The sequence below is a fragment of the Myotis daubentonii genome, chromosome 11, assembly GCF_963259705.1.
Source record: "Myotis daubentonii chromosome 11, mMyoDau2.1, whole genome shotgun sequence".
Lineage (NCBI taxonomy): Eukaryota > Metazoa > Chordata > Mammalia > Chiroptera > Vespertilionidae > Myotis > Myotis daubentonii.
In genome coordinates this window covers 67,160,906-67,174,761 of record NC_081850.1, presented here as the reverse complement: position 1 = coordinate 67,174,761, position 13,856 = coordinate 67,160,906, and the positions used below count along the sequence as shown (strand labels likewise).

Below are 13,856 nucleotides of genomic sequence, written 5' to 3'. Positions count from 1 at the left end.
CAAATGAACTATTAGATATATTTGGAATAATCTTTTTGATATTAGATAAATTAGATGAATTAGATGAATTAGATGATTAGTAGGTGAATTAGATGTCTGTACATTTGTGTTTTTTTTGCCCATTCTGAGTTAGGGGACATTAGATTATGTTTAATTTTCTCCAGCTTTTGAATGATACAACCATAATCTTTTCACAATCACTTAGAGTACCTTGTTCCCCTATTTTCTCTTGCAGCATTCTTCTTGGCCTGAGAATTTCTTCACAAGGTTTATCTGTTTTATTTTTTAAATGATAAAGACAAAAAGAAGAAAGAAAAAAAGGAGATTAAAATCTTGAAAAAAAGAAACGCCATAAAATATGTAAATATTTAAAAATTCACAAATCATTCATTCAAAATATTGAAAACATGCTTTTAACTAGGCATTACACACTATATATCTTACTATGACTTGTTTTATCTTAGGAGAGCTCATGATCTAGTGTTATATAGTTTGACTTGTTTGATCTGAGTTTGGTTTTGAATGTGGCAATCTTTTTTGAACCACTTATTATAGAGAAATAGCTAAGTATTTATAGTGAACAAAGTTTTTGTTGGATATGTTATTTTTATTATTTGTTCTTTGTACTATATTATGCTATATAATAAAAGGGTAATATGCAAATTGACCAAACAGCAGAATGACTGGTCACTATGATGTGCACTGACAACACAGGAGCTGCTCCATGGTGGTCAGTGCGCTCCCCCAGGGGGAGCGCTGCTCAGCCACAAGCCAGGCTGACAGCTGACAAGTGCAATGGCCCGCCTCCACGGCAGTGCTAAGGATGTCCGACTGCGGCTTAGGCCCACTCCCTGCCTGTGAAAGGGCACAGGCTGGGCTGAGGGCCCCCCCCCAGTGCACGAATGTCATGCCTGGCTTCTAGTTACAAATAATAGTATTAAATATACTCATGAACAATTTTAAAACCATAAAAAGAAGACAATTAAGATGTGGACTTGCTTGGCTGGTGTTGCTCAGTGGTTGAGCGTCAACCTATGAACCAGGAAGTCAGGGTTGATTTCTGGTCAGGGCACATGCCTGGGTTGTGGGCTCAATCCCCAATGTTGGGTGTGCAGGAGGCAGCTGATAAATGTTTTCTCTGATCATTTTTTTTAAATCTTCACCCAAGGATATTTTTCCATTGATTTTTAGAGAGAGGGAAAGACAGAGAGATATCAATGTGAGAGAAACACATTGATTAGTTGCCTCCTGACCAAACCGACTAGTGGTCTCTCTCATCATTGATGTTTATGTCTCTCTCTGTGTTCTCCCTTCCTCTTTAAAATCAATTTATATAAAGATGTGGTCCTTGCCGTTAGGAAGCTCCCAGTGCAGTCCTGAGAAAAGTTGTATAAACTATCTATATAAAAGCCTAAGCAACCACTGCAACCAAATGGACAACCAAACAGGCTGCATGGGGCAACCCGGCCGGCAGGGGGGTTAGTGAGGGGCGACCAAACGACCAAGCAGCAGGCTGCATGGGGCAACCAGGCCATCAGGGGGGCAGTTGGGGGCAACCAGGCCGGCGGGGAGGGAGCAGTTGTGGGCGAGCAGGCCGGCAGGCAGAGGCAGTTAGGGGTGACCAGGCTGGCAGCGGGGGCAGTGAGGGGCAATCAGGCCAGCAGGCAGAGCTGATTAGGGGTGATCAGGCTGGTAGGAGGGGCAGTTAGGGGCGATCAGGAAGGCAGGTAGGTGAGCGGTTAGGAGCCAGCGGTCCAGAATTGTGAGAAGCATGTCTGACTGCTGGTGTAGGCCCGATCCTGGAATTGGCAGTCGGGCATCCCCCAAGGGGTCCTGGATTGAAGAGGGTGCAGGCTCAGCCGAGGGGAACCCCTCCTGTGCATGAATTTCATGCACCGGGTCTCTAGTTCAGTATAAGAATGTGCAGTGATGCACTCCTACTGTATTACTTATAAACAGAGCTAGTCCTTACAATATTTTCTCTATCAAAGGAGGAGGGAATGATTAATTTTATGGGGGAAAGAATCCTCATAGAGGAGATGATTCTTACACTAGCTTCTCCGGGCTAATAAAAGGAAAAGCAGTTCTGATGCAGAAAGGACCAAAAGTGTAATAGCATAGTTCCATCCAAGAACTACACTTGGTTCTATATAGCTTAAACATAAGGTAAGGTAAGGTAGAGTAGGATGAGAAATAGTTGGAGAGAAGATCATAGGAGGCTTTGAGTACTTCATTTAAAAAAAAGTGTACTTCATTTTAAAGGCTAATGAAACGTCATTCTAATATCAGTGTAGAGAATATTCTGGAGAACAAACAAAAATGAGACCTAGGAGGCAAATAGTCTATGTAAGTTTCAATATCAATTTGAAGAATAAACAAAAAGTGCTGAGAGTTTTACCATTTTCTTGGGTGTCATCTGCATTTGCATTGGTGAGAAAGGTGAGTCCAGCCAGGCGGAATACCTCTGCATTGTTGCGGCCACCACCTGCCCCACAGCCCAGGTCACTCTTCTCTAAAGCTTGAAATACCTGTCCAGACAGCCAAAATGTTGAGCTTATTCAGATATAGAAATCATTCCTCTGAAGAACCAAAGGTGTGAGTTCATGGTTATAACAAACTTGTGAAATTATCATTTATCAAATGGCCAAAGTCCAAATTTCCCAACTTCATTCCTTTAGTTTGCCCTTTTACATTTTTAAAATATATACCTATTCAAAATTAAACCAAGAACTAAGTCTTAAGCTTTGGTGAGGAGCTTTTTAGAAACTGATCCATGGTGTTTTGTACTTAGATGCATGCTGCAATTGATAGAGCAGGCAGTTAGGCATGAGCAGAACATGAAAGATAGGCCAGATATGGAATGTCAACAGGGCAGAGAGTCTTAGTGCCTAGCAATTAGCAAAACTGGGAAACAAATATTATAGGCTAGGACATTACCCTCAGGTGACCTTTCTTCCCCTAGCGTTGTAAGTCATATGGTTTAGACTCCCTTAGAGGAGGAAGGGATCAGGCGATAGTCTCATATGACTCCCATGCAAGCCCTTGCATGATGACTCCCTTAAGCATTAAGCCCTCAGGACAATGAGGTTCTGACTTGCATCAAATAATCTTAGGAAAAAGTCTCATGTCTATTGACCACAGAGACAGAGTTTTGGTCAAAGTAGAGATAACATCTAGGCCTCAGTTGTGTTTCAGCTCCAGGCACAGAAAAGCAGCAAAACTAGATGAAGCCATGCCATGGTTGACATCAGGATCAGATGCAATAACTAATGACTCCCATCCATAGTGTCAACCAATCAGTAGAGACCACAATCCTGAAAGGACATACTTGGAAAGTTGATAAATATTTCCCCTAAAATCCCTGCCTTTGGAAAAAAACAGATAAAAAGCCTTAATTCAATGGACACAGGGTTCTCTCTGCATCCTCTCTCTCCTGTCCTCTCCTGTCCTCTCCTCTCCTCTCCTGTCCTCTCTCTTTCCTTCTTTTTCCTTTCTCTCTGTCTCTCTCTCTCTCTCTCTCTCTCTCTCTCTCTCTCTCTCTCTCATCCTGCACCCTTCCCCACCCCCTTCTTTCCTTAGGTATGCTCTCTCTGGAGCACACCTTCACCTTTCCCCTTTTCTTCTCTCAGCCCTGTTATCTTTGCTTTCTTTCTCCCAAGCTCCAAGAGTCCTTCTATTGCCGTAGACCAATTCCAGCATGTCATAATTTCAAGAGTTTCATCAAAAGGTTGATGAAACTTGGGGACTCAACAGGGTTGAGTCACGCATGTAGTCACCTGTTGGGAATGGCTAAAGGCATTTCCCCAAACCTGAATAGGAAACTGATTGTGGCTGCCAGACAGTTAAAGGGCATCTTACTCTACATGTCATTGCCTCCTACTGGCCAAACACCTGTACAGCCATAGGCTATTCCCCAAACTGACAATGCTTCTGTACCCTTTGAAACCTTACCCTCTGAAGTGTATTATCTTCACCTTGCCTGAGGACAAATTGTGTTAATAAAAGCAAGGGTCCTAGACAAGGAGGCAGTCTTCAGTTCCTTTAGCTGAAGCTCCTCTGACCCCCAATGCCTTTCAAAATTATATCTCGTCTCCGAACTCTTTATTAGTCCCTGGATTTCTATGTCATCTACGCACAGCGCCTTTTCCAGATTCCTGAACCCTTCTTGATGCTGGGACATGAACCCCGGCATTCTATTGCCTCTGTAACTTGTTACTTGAGTCCATGCATCCCACAGGACAATGGCTTACCTTCCTAAGAACCACTATTAGAGTACAGATTTTGATTATTAAAAAAAAAGTCATTTTTATGAGATAAAATTTCTTCTATCGCTGTGACTTTCTCGCATCAGAGTTCTTGGCTCTGAATTCTTAGCCAAACTCAAGAACTAAGATCTAGCCCAGCCAGTGTGGTTCAGTGGTTGAGTGTCAACCTATGAACCAGGAGGGCACAGTTCAATCCTGGTCAAAGCACATGCCTAGGTCTCGGGCTCCATCTCTAGTGTTGGGAATGTATGAGGTGGCTGATCAATGATTCCATTTCATCACTGATGTTTCTATCTCCCTCTCTCTCTCTCCCTTCCTCTCTGAAATCAATCCTATCTAATAAAAGGTAATATTCAAATTAACCATCACTCCATCACAAAAGATGGTGGAGCCCATAGCCACAAGATGAAGGCACCCAGTCCTCTAAGCCCCGCCAGAGTCCCCCAGTCCCGGGGGAGGGGGGCGGCCGCTGAGAGCGGGCAGCATGAGTGGCCTGGTGGAATGCTTGCTTCATCGCCGCGGCGATGAGACAAGCGTTCCACTGTGGCTGTGGAGGGCCTCTGGGCAGCAGGCACGGAGTGGTGGGGGGTGGGGGTGGGGATAACGCTTGTGTCGTTGCCCTGGCAATGAGGCAAGCATTCTGTGCCCAGCTGCGGATGGGCCTCTGGGCCGCAGAGAGCCTCTGGGCAGTGGGCATGGAGCAGCCAGGCCCCATAGAGAGCTACTGGTGCATAGATTCATGCACAGGGCTACTAGTGTGTGTGTGTGTGTGTGTATACACACTAAGGAATAACTCCACTGCTAACACAATTAATATAATATCTTCCCCCAAATAAAAGAAAAATAAATGGGTGAATGCATAAATGAGTGAATTAGCAAACAAATTAATTTTTACATTGCTTAAAATAAACAAGCAAAAAGAGCACAACCTCTTGTGTTTGGGGGAAAAGGGCTCTAGGTTCTAAGTGGTGAGAAGTTGTTTGGGGTGCTTATTCTAGTTTTAATGTTGATCCCAAATGTTTTCCTTTCTGAATGTTTTTTAGTTTCTTAGTTCTTTCTTCCTTGTTCAAAGAAATTCAAGCCTTAGGAAACATAGCAGAGAATAGGGGAGAGAAATGGGAACTTAGGGGAAATGAATCATTTTAAAATTCTTCTGTCACAGACTTTTATGAAAGTAAAAATACAAAAACAAAACAAAACAAAAACTCAGAGGTTGCCCATCCAGTCTTTTCCTGTGCTGCTACTATACATGTCCACACCCATATCCCCAAACCCCTGTCAATTGATGGCACTTTTGTTCCATGAATGTAATTTCTATCACAGTCATATGCCTCAAGTGCTTAACTCTACACCTGGAAGAACAAGAAAGGATGGACTTGTGCTTTGGGGAATAACATGACAATGGCTTACTTTCCTAAGAATCACCGTTAGAGGACAGATTTTGATTATGGAGAAGCAGGCCTATTCTTCCCTTAATTCTTCCCTCACAACCTACCTTGGGGCCATACTTTTTTGAAGCACTGCACAGAGCCACCCATGCACCATAACCAAGGTTATGCACTACTTAACTTTTTCTAGGGACTTCTTGGCCTTCCTTTGGACTCCATATATAGCACTGTCCACTGCTGCTAACGCCACCCAGGAGTCTGAGTGAGTTGCCAAATTAAGAGATACATGTTCACCTGGAGAGTATGAATCTGTACCTGGAGACAGATAAACCTAAAAAATCATTTGAAAAAGAAAAAAAAAAGGTCATTTTTGTGAGATAAAATTTCATAGGTTGCTGGCTATAGTCTCCTTTATTCAGAAAAAAAATTTGATTGTGACATAATTTGTTGCTTACCTGAAGCTGGTTGCCACATTTTTCTTCAATATTTAACCAGATTGAGTCAGACACTAATTCTGCTGTCTGCTCTCCTGTGACGATGTAATAGACCAGGATACGGGCTGAAGGAACCATGTTCAGTGTCACCGGAGCATTTATACTTTGATAAGGGGAATCTGGAAGTTTCTCCCTTGTGCCAAAGTGAACGATTTTGCCCTTGGATAAAATCTAAAAATAAAGGGTGGCAACAATAATAACTACAAAAACAAAACCTTTGTTTCAGGATGGAGCTTGGAGCTGGAATAGAAATTATATTAAAGAAAAAGAAAGTTAAGTTGTATGAGCCTACTGTGTGTCAGAAACTTTTATATTTACTTTAACTCCTTTAATTGTTATAATAACCAGTAGGATAGAAATATTATTTCCATTGGGCAAAAGAAGGGACTGAGGCTCAGGAATTAACAAAATGTCATACTGATTTTAGTTCAAAATCACATAATTAGGAAAATAGAGAACAAACAAATCTGTTTAAAGTCACTACAATGTCCTTTGTTTTATGGATTTAAAAAATTGACAAGTGGAGTACATCTTATTAAGGAATAAACTTTTAAAAGCAGAGGTTAGCTTCTAAGTTGGAAGCATAAGTTTTTTTTTTTTAATTACAAATTACATGAAGCCAAAATGTCCTTAAAGATCTCTTAAGTTGTCCTTAGCAGGACTACATATAGTAGACAGAAAGTTTTGGTCCCTAAATAGGTCCCCTACTTCTTTATCAGCCAATATGATCTTTGATCCTCACTTATTTTTTAATTTATTTCTAAAAAATGTTGAAACCCTCCCTGGTATTAGCTACAACAATCAAGGTTTAACTATAAGACTGCGAACAAAGACCACTAGGGGGTGCACCAAGGAAGCATAACAAAATGAGGACACAAAGAAACAGGACAAAATTGTCAATGGAAGATATAGAGTTCAGAACCACACGTTTAAGGTCTCTCAAGAACTGTTTAGAAGCCGCCGATAAACTTAATGAGATCTACAAGAAAACTAATGAGACCCTCGATGTTATATTGGGGAACCAACTGGAAATTAACCATACACGGACTGAAATAACGAATATTATACAGACTCCCGACAGCAGACCAGAGGAGCGCAAGAGTCAAGTCAATGATTTGAAATGCGAGGAAGCAAAAAACACCCAACCGGAAACACAAAATGAAAAAAGAATCCAAAAATGCGAGGATAGTGTAAGGAGCCTCTGGGACAGCTTCAAGCGTACCAACATCAGAATTATAGGGGTGCCAGAAGATGAGAGAGAGCAAGATATTGAAAACCTATTTGAAGAAATAATGACAGAAAACTTCCCCCACCTGGTGAAAGAAATGGACTTACAGGTCCAAGAAGCGCGGAGAACCCCAAACAAAAGGAATCCAAAGAGGACCACACCAAGACACATCATAATTAAAATGTCAAGAGCAAAAGAAAAAGAGAGAATCTTAAAAACAGCAAGAGAAAGAAACTCAGTTACCTACAAGGGAGTATCCATACGACTGTCAGCTGATTTCTCAATAAAAAATGTAAAAAATCCATCACCACCATCTGTTTGGCTTGCCCACTGGAATAACTCATTACATTTCTTTGACAATTGTCAGGAAGCCCTTAACATTTTTCACACATTCTTCCCTAGATTTCACAGACAGGCATGACTGACCACCTCTGCTAACATAAGTGATTTAATAAGGAATGTTATAGAGCTATAGAACTGGAGCAGGTATGATATAACTCAACACTTAATAACAGGATTTGGATTCTCCTTTTATGCCAGTGAAAAGCATATATTTTAAATAGATCTAGGCATGTAATCTTTGGCCATGATATAGAGCATAGGTAACATGAGAATTTAATTAGGCTCTCTCTGAGGAGTAGCCAGCTGTCTTTGGTGAAAGGAGATCAGACAAGGAATTAGAGGTTCCCAGTTCAAATCAAAAGCTTCCTTTTCTAATCTGAGTGACCATGGCAAGTCTTTTAACTTCTTTGTCTCTCAGTTTCCTCATCAATGAAATGGTCATGAAAATCATGCCCAATCTCAAAGGTTTTTTTAAAAACTGGTTATCGAATTAGATGATGTTGTTGAAATGCTTTGTTAAAACAAATTTTAGGGATCATTATAATATTTCTCTATGAGCAAAGGAAAATGTCCAGGTGGGGAAATAAATGCAATTTTATCATTATTTACTTACCAAGTAATTATAGTGAGTTATTTTGTCAATATATGGACTTTTGGGGGTAACAATAATATTCAGATTTTCTCCTACGAGCATAGGTTTATAGTTTCCAGTCCAGTCAATATAAAGGTAACTTTGGCTGAGAGATGAGTATGTTACTGCTCTGTAATCTTTGCTGGCCTGATTTTCTTCTGGAAGATCTGGATCATCGGTCCTGACCTAAAAGGGAACATTTCAAAGAAGACTTGTTGATTGTGATAAAATGTTTTATGTAAAATATACCTTTTAAATTCCTTTGCTTCCTAAATTCCACACCACCAAATGCTGAAGAAAGGAACACCTCCACTACTCCCAGGTTTATACTGCTGTGGAATTAAGTAACTTTATAAAGTCTATGGACAATCATTAGAATCATATGGAATTATGGGCTGTGGTGGGCAAGTCTGGTGAAGTGAAGATAGAAAGATGCTCCAGGAACAAATATTGGTACCCTTCCTGAAATGTAATGGCAAGTTGGGGATTCCTCTTCTTATGTGTTGGGATGGCAGAAATTTGGAGTAGTGGTGGGGAGGTCATGAGGACTGGAGGATAGGAGTTGTGAATGGACATCACAGAGATTCTCTGGCCCAATTTCATTGTGAAGTGATAGTACAGGTGTAGTGCTTCATGCAGCTAGAAACTTAGACATTATTTGCTAGGAGAGATGACTATTAAGTGAGCTCCAAGGTGTAGTGCTTCATGCAGCTAGAAAAAAAGGGAGGCTCCCACATTTAACCCTTTTATGGCCCTGAAAAGAGATAAAAATTGGGGGAAAGAATATTCCAACCACTGACTTCCACTGCTGTACCTATTCTGAAGCTTCTAGATTCTAATACAGTCTTACTAAAGAGAAAATAATTAATTCCCAAATAAAAAAAGTGATAGATTTATCCTCCTCTAGTGCCATTTTTATTTATTTTGGGGTGCAAAATTGTGGAATTGTTCACTGGACTTAAGTATAAAATCTGCTGCATCAGTTCTGCACACTAGCCAAAGCATACAGTCAAAAGTGGACATTGTCCTAGAAAATTTAACAGAATTCAGCTCACAGTAAACTCCAGCGCTGTCACTCCAGATGGGAGATTCACCACAAATGAAGCTACTCCATCACTGGAACCTGTTACACTTTTCTTTGACTCCAATTCAGCCGTCTCTTGGTTGTCACTGACCGTTTGTGCACTCAGGGTCACTGGCACCCCTCCTATTAACTCATCAAGCGAATCCTTAACTTGCACCTGTTTGTCAGAACAGTCCAAATTCAATTCAACAGCTCGGCATTTGTTTTAAAGCATAACAATTCTGAAATAATTTTTTTCCTCCCCATCAAAGTGTAAGTTATTCATGTTTAATTCAGTATAGAGAAGTGTATTCTCAGCTTATAAAAAGGTTTAATTCTATTTAGTTAAATTATTTTTAAATAGATTCTCTTGTATTTCAAGCAGACTCAAAACACAAATATTATTTTTTAAATTATGCCACGTAGATGTGATAGGTCTTCTGTTATCTAACGTCCATGTTGGTTTAGGACTAAATAAAAGAGAAAAATGAGACAGTAACTTCTGGGAATGATTCTCTTGGATATGAGAAACAAGAAATGCATCCTTCTTTCTCTTAACCTATACCTCTCACTGTCATGCATATAATCATATATACTTTCCACAAATATATACCTTATATTATTTTATTTTTATATTGATATTAAAAGCCAGTGACCTACAGTAAGTAATAAGTAAAACATTTTAATTATACTAAATTTGATTTTTAAAAGCACATTTTCACAGAATAAAAAGACCATCCCGACTTTCTAAACTGAGGATAGGGAACAAAAATTTTTACTTTAAAAATATAATGTAACCTATTACATGTAATAAAATATATATACTAAATGTAATAAAAAGTCAAGTGAATATTTTAATTCCATACTGTCAGTATTTATTAAATGAAAATTAGAGGAAGGAAAGAAAACATTAAATAGGAAGGAGGAAGCAAAAAAGACAGAGAAAAGATAGTTAGGATGAGTCAAGATGGAAAGGATGGAGAACAATACAGACAGATGTGATCAGACAGTTATGCACAAGAATACAGAGTGAAAAGCACAGAGGTACAAACTCAGACACACACAGGAAGTAAAAAATTACAAGAGACAGGGGTTTCTTTTCAAAGAATGATATCTCCATCTTAAGGCTTTTTAGGAACATGACACCAAATAGTTTTAAATATTAGTTTTTTTAAACTATAGACTTATGGGGTTTTATTTATATACTAGAGGCCCGTTGCATGAAGAGATTCGTGCAATAGGCCTTCCCTTCCCCTGGCTGCTGGCACCAGTTTTCCTCCGGCTCCGGTTTTCCTCTGGCACCCGGGACCCAGGCCTTCGCTCCTCCGGCCCAGAGCCTTCCATCTTTGCTCCACCAGTTCGTGCCTATGTATGCAAATTAATTGCCATCTTTGTTGGGTTAATTTGCATGCTCTCCTGATTGGCTGGTGAGCATAGCAGAGGGATGGTCAATTTACATGTTTGTCTATTATCAGGCAAGATAATTTAATGCAATGCTTATTTAGGGAATGCCTAACATCTTAAATAATGACACTTGCCCTAAGGCTGAAACTGGCCTGCAGTTTCCCACCCCTGTCCACGTCCATAGGAGAGGCAACTTTTACAGAATGAGTTCCTTCCATGATTTGCCTCTCTAGGCTTCTTCCCCTATTTGCTACCCCCATGTTTTCTGTAAAAAGAAAAAGACAATTATATTCAGCAGTTTCTCTCCCTGCCCCCCCCCCCCCACCTACCTTGATAGAATATGGAATTCCAGGCCTCAAGAAAAGAGGAGTAGCAACCAAATTCAGTTTGTAGGGAGAGAGGACATATTTGATGGCAGAAAATTCTGCCTCTTCAGAAAATCCACCTAAAGAAATGACAAGGATCATGTTGACCTTTATAAGGAGAATATTATCTACACTGGGATCTATTTTATGTCACTACGACTCCACAGACTTGTTCTTTTACTCACTCCATTTTGCACTCATTCATATATCAATTATAAGTAGGACATAGGTCAGGGGTGGGCAAACTTTTTGACTCGAGGGCCACAATGGGTTCTTAAACTGGACCGGAGGGCCGGAACAAAAGCATGGATGGAGTGTTTGTGTGAACTAATATAAATTCAAAGTAAACATCATTACATAAAGGGTACGGTCTTTTTTTTTTTTTAGTTTTATTCATTTCAAATGGGCCGGATCCGGCCCGTGAGCCGTAGTTTGCCCACGGCTGACATAGGTCTTGGTTCAGAGGGGCAGTGAAGAGAAGAGTTTAAACGTCAGGAGTTTTCAAAGCCTATGTACAAGGCTTATATGTAAATATCTCCCATGTAGAATTAGAGCTATAGAGCTGAATTGAGGAAGAATGCAAAGAAGGGACATTACTTTTCGTCAGTGGTCTGAGTTTCAGTTGAGTATTTATAAAGGATTAAGGAGAGAAGGAAAGGATAGGCCAGAGATTGAGCCTTACAGGGGATTTACCATTAGAGTGGAGAAATGTAGAGAGAAATGTAGAGGAAGTCAGAAAAGAGTGCTTGAGGTAGAGAGAATCAAAGAATGATATCTCCATCTTAAGGCTTTTTAGGAACATACTACCAAATAGTTTTAAATGTTAGTTTTTTAAAACTATAGACTTACAGGGTTTTATTTATATATAATTTAATGCAATGCTTATTTAGGGAATGCCTAACATCTCAAATAATGACACTTGCCCTAAGGCTAAAGCTGGCCTGCAGTTTCCCATTGAGGGTTCACTGGCAAGTGCCCAATAGCATTACCCTCCAGCTAAACTTAAGCTAAACTATTAAAAATAACACACAAATTTCTAGTTTCCCCAAACTCCTTCCCAATATTACATCCCTAATACTCCCTATACTTCAGCTAACTGGATAATCTGTCATTATCAAAGATCAAGATTCACTTTCCACCCTTGGTATGTCCCTGTATAGAGGATGCTCACTTCACCCTGTCTACCATTCTTGTCTCAAAACCCTACTTATCCTGCAAGACTGATCATCTTTAGGACACTGTTCTTGGTTGCTCAACCATCACCTAAGAGCTAACCTTCCTCTCAAGGTCAATAACATTAACTATTGAGCTAAAAGCATACATAGAATTCCTTCGTGTTATAGAAGGCTTTGTTTACTTGTGTTATAACTGATGCTAGTATGCTGTTAGCCTTTGAGTGCTGGTATTATACATCATTCATATTTGGAAGCCTGCATGCTTAGCAACACTCTTTGACTATTTTATAAATATTTATTAAACTGAATTATTTGAAATAAATTGAGTAAAAATGAAAATAAGAAACATTAAAATAATGATAAAAACAACAGCCAGGGCAAGGAGTATTAAGTTATCCTCATTACCCAACATCTACTGGACATCTGATATATACAAGGTGCTCAATATCTGAATAATTACCTCCATTCTTCATTCTTCTATTCTAGAAGTACAAATTTAAAGAGGCCTTAGGGTTTAACTTTAAATTTACAAAAAAAAAAAAAAAAAAAAAAGAAAGAAAGAAAGAAAAAGAAAAGACTCAGTATGGTTAAATTATTTGTTCAAGGTTAGTTGGGGGTTAAATATGAACCTGAAAATATAAAGAACATTGATAATCAAAACATACCAGAAGCAAGACAATTTGACTCAATGTGGAGTAATAATTACTATTAAAAACCATTGGAGTTGGGTTGAGAGCACTGTAAAAGATGTTAAGGATGCTAAGAAAGTAGTAGGTGGACCCAAGAAGGAGGAGGAAAAGAACAAGAAAGAGGAGGAGGAGGGCCAACACTAATATGGTCCTCATTATGTAACAGGTACTGTTTTATGAAATGTTTTTATTTTAGAGAGAGAAAGGGAGAGGGAAAGGAAGGAAGGAATGGAGAAAGGAAGAGAGAGAGAGGTTAGAGAGAAACATCAATCGGCTGCCTCCTGCATGCCCCCTACTGAAACCCAGGCATGTGCCCTGACCAGGAATAAACCAGAGACCTTTGGGTGCATGGGATGATGACAATCAACTGAGCCACATTGGCCAGGGCATGACAAGTATTGTTTTAAGTGCTTTGGGTATATTGACTCTACAACCCTAACCACAACCCTATGAAGTATATACTATTATTGTACCCACTTTAAAAACACTATTGCCGCCAAAACCGGTTTGGCTCAGTGGATAGAGCGTCGGCCTGAGGACTCAAGGGTCCAGGTTCGATTCCAGTCAAGGGCATGTGCCTGGGTTGCGGGCACATCCCCGGTAGGAGATGTGCAGGAGGCAGCTGATCGATGTTTCTCTCTCATCGATGTTTCTGACTCTCTATTCTCTCTCCCTTCCTCTCTGTAAAAAATCAATAAAATATATTTAAAAAAACAAACAAACAAACAAAACACTATTGCCTCCAATTTTAGACAGAATTTCTGAACATTATGGCTTGAAAAAGACTTTAGATGACATTTGGTTCAACTTCA

At 39.8% G+C, this 13,856-nt stretch overlaps 1 protein-coding gene across 1 annotated transcript in view; it reads right to left on the bottom strand.

The window, feature by feature from the left end:
- Positions 1-13,856, bottom strand: part of C5 (complement C5) — a 90,405-nt gene that overhangs the window by 53,372 nt on the left and 23,177 nt on the right. Inside the window, exons 10-16 of the mRNA XM_059657793.1 lie at positions 11,145-11,260; positions 9,404-9,589; positions 8,331-8,534; positions 6,109-6,318; positions 5,835-5,984; positions 2,399-2,528; positions 211-273 (exon numbers count right to left, since the gene is read on the bottom strand). Of these exons, the coding sequence (XP_059513776.1) occupies positions 211-273; positions 2,399-2,528; positions 5,835-5,984; positions 6,109-6,318; positions 8,331-8,534; positions 9,404-9,589; positions 11,145-11,260 (1,059 nt within the window). The remainder of the gene's footprint in view (positions 1-210; positions 274-2,398; positions 2,529-5,834; positions 5,985-6,108; positions 6,319-8,330; positions 8,535-9,403; positions 9,590-11,144; positions 11,261-13,856) is intronic.